The 18,917-nt window shown below is 39.8% G+C and overlaps 1 protein-coding gene across 1 annotated transcript in view; it reads left to right on the plus strand.

Moving 5' to 3' along the window:
• CFAP299 (cilia and flagella associated protein 299) overlaps positions 1-18,917 on the plus strand; it is a 633,586-nt gene that overhangs the window by 19,051 nt on the left and 595,618 nt on the right. The window contains exon 2 of the mRNA XM_047719655.1: positions 13,158-13,288. Within this exon, the coding sequence (XP_047575611.1) occupies positions 13,158-13,288 (131 nt within the window). The remainder of the gene's footprint in view (positions 1-13,157; positions 13,289-18,917) is intronic.

The raw sequence follows: 18,917 nt of genomic DNA on the forward strand, positions 1-18,917 counted from the left end.
GAACTAAGAGGTTGAAACATCTTACCATCATTCTCAATGACCAACTCAGGAAATTTGTGCTTTCTTACTTTACTATGGGCTCTGCAGGGTTAATTGTCCTCGTACTGTTACTGGATAGAGAACCAGTTCTAAATTCCAGTTTAGCTGCTCACCACTAGAAAACAATAGTTCAGAGAAGTGATGGTGGCAAAGGAAATTTCCCTTATAGGAAGCCAACAACTTAGGAGGATGGTGGACAAACGTCTCAAAGGCCATCTTCATTTTCCTGGCAAAGCCAAAGGGCTTTAATGGGGGAAGATATGGGAAAAGGGAGGGGGGCTGTGTGCAGGAGAAACAGGTACTCGGGTGGTTGGTTGTATGCCACCATGACCCTGAACAGACTTGCCGGGATCCATGGACATTATTTTCGAATGTAGTCAGGCCTTATTTTCTGGGAAAGTTTGGTCCTTCACTCCTCAAGGCCAGTGGTCTGCAAATCTTGAGGAACATGTTAGTTCTGCTACAAATCAGGGGTTTTAGGTCAGCAAGCAAGAGGTACATAAGCTTGAAGCAAGTTAACCCTTACTACTGGTTGGAGTGCTGTTACAGTACCAAATGGGGAAACACTCCCATCAGGTGACTCGGTGAGAGTCCCATTGAATTATAAGTTACAGCTCTTCCCTGGAATCTTTAGGCTACTCATCTAGGAATCTGGACCTGAGAAGACAGTCACTATCTTGGCAAAAATAATTGGCCCTGCCTGTCAGGAAAGTTAGGGCTGTTACACAATCAATAATGAAGGAATGTGTTTAAGATTCTGGTGATTCACTTGGATGCCTCTTGTTGTGGTAAATGGACAAGTGTAGCAACCAGAGCTTGGAAGGGGAATGGTTACTGGGGTTCAGACCCCTCAGGAATGAGGTCTGGTTCACAACACTGGTGATCTATTAACACTCAGTGGAGGTGTTAGTTGAAAGTGGGGGGATGCAGCATGGATGGTGGAGGTAGGAGATGCTGCATATTTGCTGTGGTTCTGAACCAAGCAGCAGTGGCAAGTGTTATATAGTTCAACCCAATATCCTTCCTTTGTATTTATATGAGCAGTCTTCAACAAATTGTATTTATTTTTATTATATGTAAATACATATACTGTTCTTCGTCATTTTCTACACAAAAAGTAATTTTTATATCTTTCTGTAACTTAAAAAAATGACATTAAGTCTTGGAGACCTTTTTTTTTTTTTTTAAAGATTTTATTTATTTATTTCACAGAGAGAGATCACAAGTAGGCAGAGAGGCAGGCAGAGAGAGAGGAGGAAGCAGGCTCTCCGCTGAGCAGAGAGCCCGATGCGGGACCCGATCCCAGGACCCTGAGATCATGACCTGAGCTGAAGGCAGCGGCTTAACCCACTGAGCCGCCCAGGCGCCCCAGTCTTGGAGACCTTTTAATGTCACTCTATTATAGGTCTCCCTGTTCTTTAGAAGTTGCTGCTTTACATGTTTTTCACTTAGGTTCTTTAGAAGTTTGTTTTCCTTATACAGTATCATGAACAACAGTGAAATGAGCATCTTTGGTACATGTTCTTTATGTGCGTTGTCAGTATATCAAAAAGTGGAACCGATGGGTCATAATGACATGGTTAAGTGCCCTCCAGAGTAGCCGTTTAGTCTCCCACCATCAGCATTTGAGACACTTCCTTTGTCAGATCATCACCAATATCGTCAGCCCTTTCATTTTTCGCCAGTATCATATGTGAAAAAAAGCTCATGGTTTTCATTTTAATTTCCCTGATATTTAGTGTCATCGATTATCTTTTTATATGTTTCTTCACCATTTGCATTTCTTCTGTGAATTGCCTGGTGATATCCCTTGTTTGCTTTACAACTTGTTTTTTCAAACCTTTTCTACTCTCTAGACTTCTGACTCTTAGTCAACAAAGAAAACAAAGAAAACCTCCAACCTCAAAGTCAACAAAGAAAAGCAAATTGAGCTGGAAACTTCCTCAGTTTTCTACCGTGAAACTTATAAAACTATCTTAATTTCTTGGCATGAGCTCTTCCTTCCCTCCTGTGTTACTAGTGTCTAGCACATGTAATGCCTGTCTGTCCACTTCCTGTGTCCTCGTTTTGAACACTCACTATCATCATAATGTTTTGGAGAATGTTCCCAACTCTGAGTCCCACCTTCCTAAGGTAGAAACCGCAACTCACCTTCTCAGTTTCCCTTGCTTCTGGTGTTATCTTTGCAGGTACATAGGCACTGCCAATCACATGCACTTGCATGAGGCCACTCTTTAGAAAAGAGTAACAGGAAGCACCATGTGGAATCCATTTTGTACTGAATGAGGTGGTGGAGGCTTTTGGCTTTCAGGTGATACAGTGGCAAAAGTTCTGGGGTCTCATGTCCTCAGTTAAATGGTGAGTTACAGTATCTGTTTTCAGTGGTGGCAGCAGAGGAATATTTGCCGAAACAGTTCCTGTGGCTATGAGTGTTGTTTCTGGCTCTGTAGTCTTAACTCAACTTTCCCTGGGGTTTGGGGACTATTGTATTTAAAAAATTTCTTTTTGTATTTGGACTAATGACAGTTCTGCTGTTTGCAGTTAATACCCTTGATTGACGATATTTACCGACATTCTGCACCCTTCCCTTTTATGCTTTTAGGGAACTGTCTGTATTGATTAGTTCCTCTCACCGTTAATTCCAGAGTCCCTTCCTGTGTTCATTGAGTTCTCTCTATCTTGCCCTACCATATTTTTCTCCTCTTCCTTTTTTATAGTTATTATTCTGGAATGAATCATAAAATAATCTCTGTCTTCATTTCCTCATCTTCCACTTTTCAACCCACTGCAAGCTAGTTCCCATCTTCATCATTCAATAGAAATTGTTTTCTCCTATGGTCGCAAATGAGGGATGTGTCCGTAAATTCAATGAACACTCTGTAGTTTAATCATTCAAATCTTCTGAGAGGATGGCTTGTATTGGTGTACAAATAGAGGCAAGAAGGCTTTTTGTGAGGCTTTTTTAGTACATCCGAAGAAAGAAGAGCGTGACTAGAACTAACGTGGACACAGCAGATTTGTAGAGCCCTGGATATAATCAACCAACCCTTCCTCCCTCCTTTCCTTCCTCCCTTCCTATTTTTCCATCATCTGTCTCCCTATTTTCTCTGTCAATATGAAAGAGAATAAATCAATAAAAGCACTAGGAAACAAGAAATGATCCATTCTAGGGAACCAGAAATTGTGCATATTTTTTGTAAATTTTAGAAAGCAGATAGTAGTTTCAGATTGACAAGATAGAGAAAACATAGGCCAAAATGAATAAAACAGATTTAGAGAAATGTCAGAGTTAATAATAATACGAGGGGCAAGAGAGAACTTGTAATTGATTAAAGAAGTTAATTCCACATAGCTAAGCCAGAGGAACACCCTATACATGGTGTATACACTCGCAGTATTTTGCCCAGGAATGAGTGAGAGGACTGTTCTCTAAGGAAAGCGAAGTACAGGCCTAATAAGGAGACCTGCAGGGAGTAGAGGAGCCTGAGAAAAAAGAAGTAAGCTCAAAGCAATTAAATCATGGTAGAAGTTTTGAAGAGGAGCATAAAATCTGGAAAAATTATACTTATGCCAAGTCCTTCTTATTTTGGCAGTTAGGTTGGAAAAGTGGGATATATCCCAACTCTCCTTTCTCTTTCATGCCAATGTATCCTCAAGTGGAGTCTATATGTTGTCATGTTCTGCCCTTTTATACATAACGTCCACAGTTGACCTATTCAGAGGAGAGTCCGGTGAGGGAACTAGACATGTACAACGATGGAGGGAATCCATGCTAATGTCTGTATCAAGCAATCCAGTCCTCTGTTCATATGTAGCCACAGATGTTTGAGGAAACAGAATGAAAGAGATAGCCCAAGGTGACGAAGGAGAATAATGTCAGGCAAAACAAAACATTTAAAACCCAGGGAACACATTAAATAAATACCAATTTTCTATCTCAGAGATATTTTAGTATCAATGAAACCTATGAGCAAAGTGATAAATGTATGAAAAGGGAGAATCAGAGAGCAAGAAAGAATTCTTAGAAATTAAAAATATAATTGACAACATTTTTAAAAGGACTAATAGAATGGACACTTTTTAAAGGACAAATTAATCATGTGGAAGTTAAAAGTGATATAATTACTCAGAATATAGTGAAAAAGGAAAATAAGAAAGAATTATACGAAAGAAAATATGAAAGAATAATTCCAGGAGGCTCAATATCTATCTAATAAACTTACCAGAAAGAAATGAGGCAGAAAATGAGGGGGATAAAATACTTAATTGAATAATAGAAAATTTTTTCTCTGTGTTGGAGATAAGCACAAAATTATAGTCTGCATTAGCTATGTAGTTGGACAAATGAAAAAGATTCCCACTAGGTACATAGTGATAGAATTTTAGAATTCTGAGAATAAAATGATAATTCAAAAATAATTCAAATTGGATTGGATGGTATTAAAATTAAAAACATTTGTGCACCAAAGTACACTATCAATAGAGTGAAAAGGCAGCCCATTGAGTGGGAGGAAATATTTGCAGATTATGTATCTAATGAGGGGTTAATATCTAGAGTATATAAAGAACTTCTGCAACTCAACAACACAAAAGCAAACAACTCAGTTAAAAATTGGCAAAGTATTTGAATGGACATTTCTTCAAAGGGTATCACAAATGTCCAATAAGCTCATAAGAAGATCTTCAACATCATTAATCATTAACTGTGCAGGGGTACCTGGGTGGCTCAGAGGGTTAAGCCTCTGCCTTCAACTCAGGTCATGGTCTCAGGGTCCTGGGATCAAGCCCCACGTCCGGCTCTCTGCTCGGCAGGGAGCCTGTTTCTCCCTCTCTCTCTGCCTGCCTGTCTACTTGTGATCTCTCTGTGTCAAATAAATAAATAAAATCTTTAAAAAAATCATTAGCTATGCAAATCAAAACCAAAATCATACATACATTAGGAAAAGAGAATTTCTTCAATAAATTGTGCTGGGAAAGTTGGACAGCTATACATAAAAGGATGAAACTGGACCACATTCTAATGCCATACACAGACATAAACTCAAAATGGATTAGAGACCTAAATGTGAGACATGAAACCATTAAAATCCTAGAAGAGCGCAGCAGTAATTTCTCAGACATCAGCCACAGCAACATTTTCTTCTAGATATGTCTCCTAAGACAAGGGAAACAAAAGCAAAAATAAACTACTGGGACCACATCAAAATAAAAAGGTGTTGCACAGCAATAAAACAAGACAACCTTGGGACGCCTGGGTGGCTCAGTTGGTTAAGCAGCTGCCTTTGGCTCAGGTCATGATCCCAGCGTCCTGGGATCGAGTCCCACATCGGGCTCCTTGCTTGGTGGGGAGTCTGCTTCTCCCTCTGCCTCTGCCTGCCATTCTCTCTGCCTGTGCTTGCTCTCTCTCCCTCTCTCTCTGACAAACAAATAAAAAATCTTTAAAAAAAAAAAAAAACAAGACAACCTACTGAATGGGAGAATATATTGGCAAGTGATATATCTGATAAGGGGATAATATCAAAAATATATGAAGAATTTATGTAACAACACCAAAAAGGAAAAAAAAAACCAGTCTGATTGAAAAATGACACACAACAGACACATGAAAAGGTGCTCAAAATCACAAATCACTAGGGAAATGCAAATAAAAACCACAGTAAGATATCACTGTATATCCTGTAGAATGGCTGAAATAAAAATAACAAGAAGTAACAACTGTTGATGATGATGTGGAGATGAGGGGACTCTATTGTGCTGTTGGTGGAATGTAAATTGGTACAACCACTATGGAAAACAATATGGAGATTACTCAAAATTTAAAAATAGAAATATCATATAATCCCTTAATTCCACTACTGGGCGTTTATTCAACAAAATGAAAACATTAATTGAGGAGTGCATGGGTGGGTCAGTCAGTTAAGCATCTGCCTTCAGCTTGGGTTATGATCTCAGGGTCCCAGGATTGAGACCCACATCAGACTTCCTGCTTAGCAGGGAGCCTGCTTCTCCCTTTCCCTCTGCCTGCCACTCCCCTTGGTAGTCGTCTCTCTCTCTGCCAAATAAATCTTTTTTAAACAAACCCAATAATTCAAAAATGTGCACCTGTATATTTATTGCAGCATTATTTGCAATAGCTGACATATGGAAGCAACTTCAGTGTCCATCAGTAAATGAATGGATAAGGAAAATGTGGTACATACACACACAGACACACACAGACACAGGAGACACACAGGAATATTACAGAGCCATAAAAAAGGACGAGACTGTGCTATTTGAGATAACATTGATGGACCTATGCTAAGTGAAATAAATCTGATTGTGAAAGACAATGTGTGATTCCACTCATAAGTAGAATCTAAAAAAACGAACAACACCAAACCTGTAAATACAGAGAATAAACTGATGGTTGCCAGAGGGAAGGGAAGTGGGGGGTTGGGTGAAGAGGGTTGGGAGATACAGGCTTCCAGTTATGGAATGAGTAAGTCACAAGCATAAAAGGCACAGCATAAGGAATATAGTCAATGATAATTGTGATAGTGATGTAATGGGACAGATGGTTGGTACACTTGTGAGTATAGCATAATGTATAAACTTGTCAGCTCACTGAGTTGTACACCTGAAACTAATGTAACATTGTGTTCAACTATACTGAAAAAAAAAAACAAAACAAAACCGTTCCACAATGATATAGCATTTCACATCTATTAGGATAGTATTTTCAACAATAACACAACAACAAAATAACAAGTGTTAGCAAGAACATGGAGAAATTGGAACACTGTACCTCTGGTGGCAGTATCTAATGGTGCAGTCATCGTGGAAATAGTCGAGCTGTTTGAGCATCTCCTCAAAAAATTAAAGTGAGGATTACTGTATGATCTGGCAATTTCACTTGTGAGTATACAGCCAAGAGCATTGAAAGCGGGGATTGGAAGAGACACTTGTGTACCCATGTTCCTAGCAGCACTATTCACAATAATCAGAAGGTGGAAACAACCCAAGAATCTGTTGACAGATTAGAGCATAGAAAAAGGTGCCATCCATCTACAAGGCAATATATTCAGCCTTTTAAAGGAAGAACGTTCTGACACATGCTACTACATGGATGAACTTGGAGGACATTATGCTAACTGAAATAAACCAGCCACAAAAAGACAAATACTGTGTAATCTCACTTTTATGAGATACCTGGGGTAGTCAGATGCATAGACAGAAAGTAGAATGGTCATTGCCAGGGTCTGGGGGAAAGGGAGAATGGGAATTATTGTTTAATTGGTACAGAGTTTCAGCTTTACAGGATGGAAAGAGTTCTGGTGATTGACGGTGGCAGTGATTGCCCAACTGTATGAATATACTTAATACTACACACTTAAAATGGACTATACACTTAAAATGGTTAATTTTATATTTTATATATTTTATCCAAATTAAAAAAATAATTTGGAGTGTCAATAACTTACCTGTAAGTCAGCTTGATCTTAGACTGCATTTCCAGGAGTGACTCCTAAAAGAAAATAATAAAATTAAAGTAAATCTTATAAATAATAAAATTAAAGTAATATCTCTAAACTTCGGGAAAATTTTATTTTGAAATAAATAAAATTTGTCTATAAATAATAATATATATTATATTACATATAATATATAATAATAAACAATATAAATATTATTCATTAATATATAAATAATAAAAATTTATTATTTTGAAAATAATAAAATTAAAGTAAATCTTATAAATAATAAAATTAAGGTAACATCTTCAAACTTCTGGAAAATTGTATTTTGAAGTAGAATTCTTTACCTGGTTGGATTAGCTATCTTCTTTTTGACCATTGAGACCTACCTGCTCTCCTACCGCAATTTGCTCTCTGTCCCAAGAGGTTGATTTCTGTTGAGTGCTTCAGCTGGGCCTCCTTTGCCTTTGGCCAGTTGGGTTCAGCCAATTAGAGGCACCAGCAAGAAATCAGAATTCAAAAGAGAGAGGTTAGGCAGCCCCCCCCCCCCCCCCCAGATTCCTTCCATACTGTGCTGTAGGTTAGCAATGGATATTTTTTTCCAAAAAGCCACAATTTAGGGTTGGGTCCTACAGCTGTTTCCCTGGGCTCTATTAACTGCTCCCTCCTCTTACCTCATCTGGGCTGGTTGGTGGCTGTTAATAGCTTATTACCCTAGCTAGGGCAGGGGCTTCATTATCTCTCTAGGATTTCTCTTAACCCTGCCTATACCTTTGTTAATTAACTCAGCCACTCAATTTGCTTAGTTACCCCATTTGCATGTGTCATCTGTTTCCCGCCTGGACTGACTAAAGTAGGTAATTTAGCATTCAAATGGGAGTGAAAAATAGTCTTTCTGTGGGGGGTATCAGGGACTTCTAAAACCACCTACTGGTCTTTTCTGATTTTGTAATTTGAGCAAATTTTCCCATGACATTATTAAAAAAAAAGTATATATAATCTCCATAGACGCAGAAAAAGCATAGGATAAAATTCTAAACTCATGTCATAACTTGATGAAGAGTACATAGCAAACACTTGTAAACCTCATAATCAATGGTTAAACATTTGAAAGTTAAGCACTGGAATAGAAACATGATAAAAGTGTGAGTACTCGTAACTTTTTATTGGTAGTCTGACCACAGCAATGCTATGATGAAAGAAAAATGTCATAAATACTTGGAAGAAGCTGGAATATTATTATAAAGGCAGTATGATTATCTACCATGAGAATACAAGAAAGTTAAACTGGAGCCCTATTAGAACAAATCAGTGAGTTTAGTCGAAGAAATCTAAGACTGAACTACAATAATAACTCTTTTCCAGCAGTATACAACATAATAACAAAAGACACAAAAGCTAAGGCAGCTTCAGTAGCCTGTGGGCAAAATCAAGTGTTCTAGTGGCCATAGATCTACCCACCCTTCTTTCTTTCCTCCCTCCCTTCTTCCTACCTCCCCTCCTCCCCTTCCCTCCTTCTTGCCCTCCCTTCCTCCTTTCTTCCTTCCCTCTTTCCTGCCTACCTTCCTTCCTTCCCTCTTCCCCTCCTCCCCTTCCCCTCTCTCCCTCCCTCCCTCTTTCCCTTCCTTCCTCCCTTCCTTCCTTCTCTCCCTCTTTTCTTTCTTTCTCTGTTTCTCTCTCTCTCCTTCCCATGAGAAGTACCTCAGTGCTCCAGATGCTGGCTACCTCTTGTTCTGGACTCACCTGTTAGGAGTCTGGCTCACACCACATAACACCAAATTCCAGTCTTCATCTACCCCTCACCCTCACCCCACTAGAGGACCAGTGTGGGAGGCACTGTGCTCCAGGGCTGCTGGGGGCAGGCATGGGCTCTGGCCCAAAGACTTGGGGACAGTACAGCCCCAAATTTGTTTGGGGAGTGAATTGTGCAGGCCAGGCCACAGATCTGTAGCCTTCCAGAAATCCGTATGACCCTGGGGAGCTTTGTGGCCTTCTGGGATGGAGCCCTGGAGTCCCAGTCCAACTCTGCAAAGTCCAGGGCCACAGCAACTGGAAGGCACTGTTGCATTGCACATCCTTGGGGTCAAACCTCTGTTCCTGCAGCTGAGAGCTGTCCAATGTCTGTCCCAGAAGAATAGTCGTGTAGTCAGAATTAAGTCTTGCACAGACATTTGCTGCCCACTTGGGTGGCCTCTTCCTTGCCACATGTTTTATGGTTCATGTGCAGCAAGGAAGCCTTCTCTTTAAGGGCGAGCCAGGTCTGGGTTCTGCTGTGCCTCTTTATAGTTAACCTGCTCCAAACTGCTGGCCTCCAAAAGTCAGTGACTCATGTTCACATAAGGGAAGAAGCACTGACAATTAATGCAAGATTACTGCCTTCTATTTATATGCTTGGATTATCATGGCTGATCACCTGTTTTTACTAAGATGAACTGTTATAGTCAAAACCATTAGAGTTTTACAGAAAATGATAATCTTTTTGCCCTTCCAAAACATGTAAGTGGAATCCCAGAAGGGTCAGAGGGAAGTAGGGAATAGAATATATTTGAAAAAATAACGCCTAAGAAGTTTCCAGATTTTGTGAAAACTATAAATCCACAGAGCCAAGGAGTACAGCACATTTCCAGCAGAATAAACACAAACCAATCCAAGGACTATCTTAGAATTGCTGAAAACAGTAATAAAGTGAAAATCTTAAAAGAATCTAAAATGAAATGACACATTATATAAAAGAAAACAGACAGGAAAGACTAAACACCTCTAAGAGGTAGTATGAGGCATGAGGCAATGGGGTGACATCTTTAAAGTGTTGAAAGCTCAGAAGTAAACCTGGAACACTAACCAACCCAGCAAAAACGTCTTTCAAAAATTAAGGTGAAATCCATTTTTTCTGTCAAACAAAAGGCAAGGTAGGTAGTTGTTGGCAGACCTACACCACAAGAAATGTTGAGATTTTTAGGCAGAAGGAAAATCATATCAGCAGGAAACACGGACATACACAAAGGAATAAAACATCAGAAGTGCTACATATGTGAATAAGTAAAAATGTTTTGTTTCTTAGGTTTCTTTATGGATAATTTCTTTAGAGATGATTGACCATTTAAAGTGGACAGATGACTTAGGATTCTCCTCGTGGTAGGGGTTGGTGAGGCAACCAACGTCTGCTTTCCACTTGTTTTCTCAGTAGGTCTTGCTCTCTGTCACACTGCACGTTAGTGTAGATGAGTGCAGAGCTATCCAGATGATTTTTTGTGGCCCAGGTAAGGCGCTCAGAAATGCACAATTCATGCCATATATGAAATTAAAAGAGCAACTTTTTAGTGGGCTTTACTATGTCAAATATTGTGTTGACTACGAGTCCTTTATGTTCTGGAAAAACCGCACAGCGTCAGAGTTTAGCTGAGAGTTGTTCCCATTTGCTCACTTTTAGCATATACTTATGTAAACTTACACTCAAATCATCTCTCTTCTGTAAACCAAATCCAAAATCTCGACTGTTTTTTTCTATTAAATATTAATTCCACTAGGTGGAGGCATTTGCTTAGTTTTGTGGTTCTCACGACCTAGCCGAGCAATAACAAGTCTAATAAGCAGGGAAACGAGTCAGAAAAAAAGGCCCACAGCCCTCCCAAGCTTGGTGGTTTGCACTGTATTAGCTTGGCAAATGCATCCCCATTACTACATGGAGTTCCATTGAACAACAGGGGATTAGGGGCACCGATCCCCATGCAGTTAAAAATCTGTAGAGAACTTTTGAGTCCCTCAGAACTTAACTGTCGATGGCCTGTTGCTGACCAACGGTCATACCGAGAACATAAACAGCTGAGGAGAGAACATGAAACGTGTGTGTTTTGTATATCACGTGTATTGTGTGCTATATTCTTACAATCAAGTAAGCTGGAGAAAAGGTGGTGTTATTAAGAACATCATACGGAGGGACCTGGGTGGCTCAGTCTGTTAACCGCCGCCTTGAGCTCAGGCATGGCCTAGGGTCCTGGAACAGAGCCCTGCTCAGTGCGGAGTCTGTTTCTCTCTCTGCCTCTGCCCCTGCCCCTACCCTGCTCATGGTCTCTCTCTCTTTTTCTCTTTCACATAAATAAATAAAATTTTAAAAGAAAGAACCTCACAAGGAAGAGAAGTACTTTACAGTACTGGACTGTTGTTTATCTAAACTTAAAGTTTACATCAACTCTTGATAAGACGAGTCGTCTGTCTGTACCTATATCACTATTGTCTTATAGGATACAGACCACTGTAGATGTTATGGGTATATTTCTGACACCAGGATGAAAAGATGGTGTATGGTCTGTAAGTGTTGATGAACTTTAATGTTTAACATAGATTTGTGTATCTTTTAGGGTAGTAAATGATAAAATAGACTAGTATCTACATGTATTTTATGCATTTATGACACAGGTAACTTTTTCATAATTCTTCCACTCTTTTTAGGCTCCACAATTCATTAGTGAGTTTTTAAAATTGCTGCAAATCTCTAAATAATTTTCCAGTATATTTATTGAGAAAAAAATGTGTGTAAGTGGACCTGTCCAGTTCAGACTGTTGCTGTTTGACAGTCACCTGTGTTTGCTTTTAATGTTTAGCAAAGGAAAGTAGCAAGTTTTCTAGGCTGATAATGTCTAAATGTTTTCTTCCTGCTGGTTTAGATTTTAAACCAGCCTCTAAGGGCTGAATCGATTGTTAACGGGGCCTCTTACATTTTCTTATTTAATCCTGTCAGGTGTTTTGTTTTTTTTTTTCTTTTTTCCTGTCAGGTGGTTCTTGCATTCCACAGTGATGTATAAAGTGTCTAACAGTAAAATGTTTGCTTATTTCATTTTAACCAAGATGATAATATAAAGAACATTATTAATATATACATATTTTTATGTAATACTTTAGTCTTTGTATCAGTAACTTAACATAAAATGACACCTCTTCAGACTATGGGGAAACAGTATTCTTTTTTGAATATGCTATGCAAGCGGCACGAATGTGTGAGACGTTTCTTAAAGTAGCTGAAATATGAAAGGGCTAAAGGATTGTGGGAAAATTTTTTTCAGCTTGAAGCTTTTTGGTTGTCATCTTTCTGGGTTTCTTCTTTGCTGTTTTTATTGGTACCAACGTTATATGGAAACAATATCTTTCCAGTTAAATAGGAAATTCATCTGCTCTTTATTTTGTATTTGAAGTTTTAATGCTCTGTGTCATCAGTTCATTGACTTCAAGGAAGTAAGTCTCTGAAATGTTGCACTTTATGGGAGGAATCCAATTCTCTTCTTGTGCAAGTGGTTTTTTAAAAAGTCTTTCTTGTATGAGAACGATTGTCTCAGTTTCATTGTTTTAAAGATACTCTATTAATTATCTACAGCTGCTCTCATAAATGGTTTAAAAACACAACAGACTTTTGTCCTTTAATCCCTTAGAGAAAATTTAGTGACTGATGTTTCCTTTTTATCTTCATTGTACATCTGTGGGAAAAGGGTGACAATCCATTGTTGATGAAAGTATCATTAGAAAGAATTCTAAGTTTTCATATCTCACATGTCTCATATTTAAAAAATAAATTTGATTTTTCATTTAAAACAGTTATTCGGTATACATCGAATAAAAACGAAGATGTCTAATTCATGCACAAATCTTAAAATTTATTTTTTCCTTTAGGATGAAAGCCTGGCCCGCCAGTTGGTGGAGCTAGGCTACCGAGGGACTGGAGAGGTGGTGAAAAGGGAAGATTTTGAAGCACGGAAGGCAGCGATAGAGATCGCAAGGCTGGCTGAAAGAACTCAGAAAAAGTAAGTGTCCGTGTTCCTAATCTAGATTTTACATCATAGCGTAGAGTCTCTGGAAAAGTCCAGCTTCACTGGGCTATTGTATTTGAAACATTGGCTGGAGCAGGTAGAGCTTGGAACATCCCAAGCGCGTGTTCTTCGGGTCGGGGCTGCAGGAGCTGTGACACGCTTGCAAGAAGTCACTTGCACCTGGAAGCTATGAATTTAGAAACATGAACGCCAAAATACTGTCATTAGACTAATAAAGTCTTATTAAAAAGTAAGTCAGTGTTATTGGCTTTATGTATTTGTATACTAAAAATATAAGTGACTTTTGCCTTAGAATTCTTTGTACTTCTGAGACCTATCAGTCTTTGACATCATTTATGTACTTATGTTTCTGAAAACATTATTTCATTTAACTTTATTAAAGATCACTGACTTTTGTTAATGTGACTAATACAGGGTACATGAGCTAGGAATCTAATTAAATATGTTAGATATATTATGAAAGAGATGTTTACCTAAAGTGAACCTTATCAACGGATAAGCCAATATGAAAGGTGTGACAAAGCAATTATCTGTTTACTTTTAAAAAATGAATGCTAAAGCTGTGCATGTTGAAGAGGACAATTACTTAGAAATTGGCATATTATTCTTAGATATAATTTAAAAAACTACCCTATAATTATGAGTAGAAATCTCTCATGTATTTATCATGACAAATAATGTTTTGGTAGTGAAATGGGAACTGGTTCCAGCAGTGTGCAATTTGAATTGATTGTTCTAGTGGTTATTGTGCTTCATTACCATGGTATTTTGGAATTTAATATACTGACATTTGGTAAGATATTAGTAATCTGATGCTGCCATAGCACATTACTACAAACTCAGTGGCTTCAAACAACATGAATGTATTTATTCATTGTTCTTTGGGTCAGAAGTCAAGAGGACAGTGGCTCAGCTGGGGCCTCTGCTCGGTACATCACAAGGTTGAAATCTGGGTGTTGGCTGGACCGAGTCATGGTCTGGAGACTTTGAGGATGAATCTGCTTCCACACTCATTCAGGTTACTGGCCAGACTCAGTTTCTTGTGATTATGGAACTGAGGTTCCCATTTCCTTGTCCACTGTCATTTTGGGGCCTGGGCTGCGGGGTCCTACAGACTACCCACATTTGTCCTCATGCTTTCCATGTGGTCCACTTTCAGCAGGAGTAGTTCAAAATTCTCTCACCCTTCAAATTTCTCTGACTTCTCCTTCTGCAGCAGCTTTCCTGATTCTAGCCAGAGAAAGAGCTCTCCTTTTAAGGGCTCATGTGGTCACACTGAGTCCGTCTAGATTATCACGATCATCTCCTTCTTATTTTAGGGTCTATAGCTTTCATTGCATCTGCAAAGTCCCTTTTTCTATGTAAGGTAACATGTTTGCAGGTTCTAGGAATTAGGGCGTGGGCAGCCTTGGGGTGGGCATTCTGTTTACTGCAGGTCCTTTGTGCCAAAGTTTGAGAATTTATTCAACATAGTGACACACGACTTCTGTTCTTCAAAAAACTGAAATGATGCCAAGTATATGGGTACAATGTGATGTGTCTTATATAAACATCAGGGGAGTCTTCTCTTTCCGTACCAGTAAATGTTTATCAAGAGTGGAAGTGGAGAGATTTTTGTGAGATTTTGCAGGGAATTAATGTATATTCATATTTTATTAGAGACTTGTCCAATTCATACAAGAGAAGTTGGTCATGTTTAAAGTGTAAGTGCGCATCATGTCCACTTTGTGTTTGAGGATCAAAGTGAGTATTTGCTCTATGCAATAGTCTCTTTAAATGGCCAAAGCTGGAAGTCATCAGGCTACTTAAGTACCAGTCATGGAGGCTAATCCCCACCCAGAGCTGCTAGAATTGGAAGGCCCTTTCATCTGCAGTTTCTATGGCTGCCTTTGTAATGGGATGGGCCCCATATGTTGCCTCTGGCCCCATGTGGCAGTCACTTTGCTCCCTTCCCTCCCTGGTCTCTGGTAGTGTTATTGACAGAAGGGCCAGCAGAGGGAGACCTAGAGTCAAATACGTCTTCGGCCTATATTTGCAGGAGAATGACTTTGAAAATATACGTGAATTATCTGCCTTTCTGCCAGTTGGAAAATTGGAAACTTGGAAACTTGAAACTTGGAAACAAGAAACACTTGATTCTACCATCAGATTATATTATATTAACTTCTCTAATGTGCAGGTGAGGAGTCCTTTGTAAATCCCAATCCTCTGGTCTGGGGGCCTTACAGCACCCATCTCAAGAAGCGCTGGTATGTTATTTACGTAGATTAGTTTCAGAGGTGAAGAAGTCTGGAGAGAAGAAAGTTAAAGGTATTGGGAGGGAGCATTGTGAGGAAGTGGTATTTTGGTAAGTATCTCTCCAAAAGAAGGCATAAGGTGAAAAAAATTATTGTGCTTTTAATTTAGTCATTCATTTTACAAATGCCCATACACAACCATATTGCATTAGGCAGTGTGCTAAATGCTGGGGATATGGCAGAACATAAGAGAGTCCCTGCCCTCAAGAAATTTGAGGGCTAGATAAATGAAAGACAGTTACATTGCTGGTGGGAATATAAAATAGAAGACAGTTCGGCAGTTCTTCAAAAAGTTGGACGCAGAGTTCCCATATGACCCAGCAATTCCATTCCTAGGCATACATCCAAGAGAACTGGAAACATACGTCCACTTGAAAACTTGTTCACCCGTGTTCATGGCAGCGTTATTCTAGTCACCATAAAGTGGAAAGAATCCAAATGTCTATCACCTGACGAATGGGTAAAAAAAAAGGTGGCATATAGACACAATGGAATAGGATTTAGCCACGAAAAGGAGAGAAGTACATATTGTCACGTGCTACCGCATAGACAGAACTTGACAGCATTAGGCTAAGGGAAAGAAGGCAGACGAAAGAACCACATATTGTATAGTTCTGTTTGTACAAAATGTCTGAAGTGCGCAAATGCATGGAGACAGAAAGTGGACTTGTGGTTGCCAAGGGCTGGGAGGAAGGGTGAATGGAGAATGACTGCTAATGGGTCTGGAGCTTCCTTTGGGGTGTTGAAATATTCCATACTTGGAGAGGGTTGCACAACTTGTAAATACACCGAGAACGTTGAATCCCACACCTTAAAAGTTTGAATTTTATGGTATGTGAATTATAGCTCTCTAAAATCAATTATAACAGAAAAGGATGCATTCTGTCATAGTTGCTGTGGTGACACCCTGAAGTCAAGATTTGGGGGATGTGAAGAACAGGGAAAGCTCTTCTTAAGGCAAGGCTGTTAATGTGGCTCTTATAGGATAGGTAGGAATTAATCAGGCAAAGAAGGATATGAAGATGGACACATCCATTTTGCCTCAATTCTGTGACAAACTCCCCTCCTTCGAAAATCATCCTCTCTACCTCTTTGTCTAAATTTGTACCTGTTTCCTTGCTAAGACTTTCCCCCCTAAAGCTGTACCACTTACTTCCACATTTTCTGGGATAAACCATCTCTGCTTTATTATCATGTAGACCTCATCTCTCACCTGTCCTGAACTGAGGTTCACAGCATCTGGTATAGTAGCTGCAGGCGGAAAGAAGCTTTAAATGTTGGGAAGCAGGAAGGCATATAGTTTTGTTGGTGAACTTTTTGTCAAGACTGAATGTTCTTCTCTCCAGGGTTTGGCCAAGGTATGTTAATGAGGAATCCCCATCATAAGTTCCAGAGAATTTCCATTTGTAGTGAGAAGTTTGGTTTGTTTCCACAGGTGATGGAGAGATGGACCTTAACTATTTGTGACACAGGTTGAATAATGGGTTCTTAGGGTATATTTAGTATTAGTTTAAGATGCTATTATTCCCATTCCTTTCAGCAAGCTAATGTCTATGGCATGCTTTTTTTTTTTTTTTTTCAGATTTATCCATTTATCTTAGAAAGAATGAACCAGAGCAGGGGGTGGGGGGGATCAGAGGGAGAGGGACAAGCAGACTCTGTGCTGAGCACGGAGCCTGATGTGGGTCTTGATCCTAGGAGAGCCCGAGATCATGACCTGAGCCAAAATCAGGAGTTGGATGTTCAACCAACTAAGCCAGTCAAGTGCCCCGACATGCTCTTTATATTCACCCTGGCTTGCAGAGGAGGGCCACTGAATTTTTTTCTTAGTGATTGTGGTTCTATTCTGACCAGTGTATTTCTGATGGCCGTGATGACTTGGTGTCCTCTGGGTCCTTCCATGGACCGTAATCCTTGGTGGATCTTCTGGCCTCACAGAATATGTCCATTCTAGCCTGCCCAGTTTTCTGAGCCTTTAATGCCTTCCTCAAAATTCTGTCTCTGCAATTTAGGCATTTCAGCTCTAGACATTGTGGGTCATTGCTGGTTTCCGGTTTCTTGGAGTCACCTTAGCAGTGACTTTGCACCGTCTTCTGGGATCCTTACCAAAATGCTATGTCTTGTGTTCTGAGGAGGTACAGCAGGTCAGCAAATTCTGATACACTCAGTCTTATTTCTGGCTCCCCTAGTCTAGATTTTTCTCCCTGTCCTGCTTATGTGCTATCTAGGTGCACAGCTCCTTTGGTAGTAATGTCCATTTCCTCTCTTACCAGACCTAACATGTCCCTGGCTGTGAGCTAACTCTTTTATAGGCGGGAGGGCCAGACGCAGAACTGGGGACATCTCCTGAGGTAGACATACTTTGTCTCATGGGAGGAAGACTCTGTGTTTTCCTTCTGTTTTGCTGCCAGTGGTGAGAGTTGGATAGTTCCTAATGGAGAGGTTGAGGTCACTTCTTCAGACTCAGAAGATTCAGAAGTAGTCTGGGGAGGTCCGAGTCTCAGGAACATCTACTCAGGTGTGTGTCGGGATCCCGGGTTTTCTTAATGAGAATTCTGATTTTGCTGTTAAAAACTGGCCCCTGCTGAACATCCGAGTGTCTTTGGACTTCAGCCACTGAGACTATCAAATCCTGGGCTGGATTCATCCTGTGCTCACCCACTGCATGAGGTGAGGACTTCTTTGTAAGCTAGCAAAGACACTGGGTTTGTTTTTTTGTTTGTTTTGTTACAGTTGTTGGTTACTTGCCCTCAGTTTTGCATTACCAACGTTACGGCATCAGTGCAATTTAGGGACAGCTAGCTATGTAATTGCATTGTTGTTACATTGTATCACTCTCCATACATTTCAAACGCCTGAATCATCCCACTGGCTAGGGCACTCCACTTTAATCCGGACAGCATCCTAGTTTTCCACGTGTGAATGAGTGTTTTAACACTGGGCTCACTACTTTGTGCTGGGGCTGTCTGCACACCACTTACCTCAAGGGCTGTGGACCTCATTACTAAAGGGCTTGTGGTGAGAGATAGAGTCCACAAAGTCCATTTTACTGCCTGCTTTTTCAGGCTATTCCAGGTATGGTCTGTCACAGACTAGCCTTTCTAGGAAGCAGGCACAGAGATGAAGTTAAGAATTCAGAAGGTTAACTGGAAAGTAAAAAACATAAAAAGAAAAGGCTGGAAGTAAAATTAGGGGGAAGTGTCAGACCTTGATGCTCACCTGGCTGAGTCTCTTTCAGGTCAGTGGAGTGTTTGCAAAGCAGATTATGTTAAAGGGATCCCACAATTGGGGGAATCTGATAGATC

Source organism: Lutra lutra, chromosome 2, assembly GCF_902655055.1.
Source record: "Lutra lutra chromosome 2, mLutLut1.2, whole genome shotgun sequence".
NCBI classification, from domain to species: domain Eukaryota; kingdom Metazoa; phylum Chordata; class Mammalia; order Carnivora; family Mustelidae; genus Lutra; species Lutra lutra.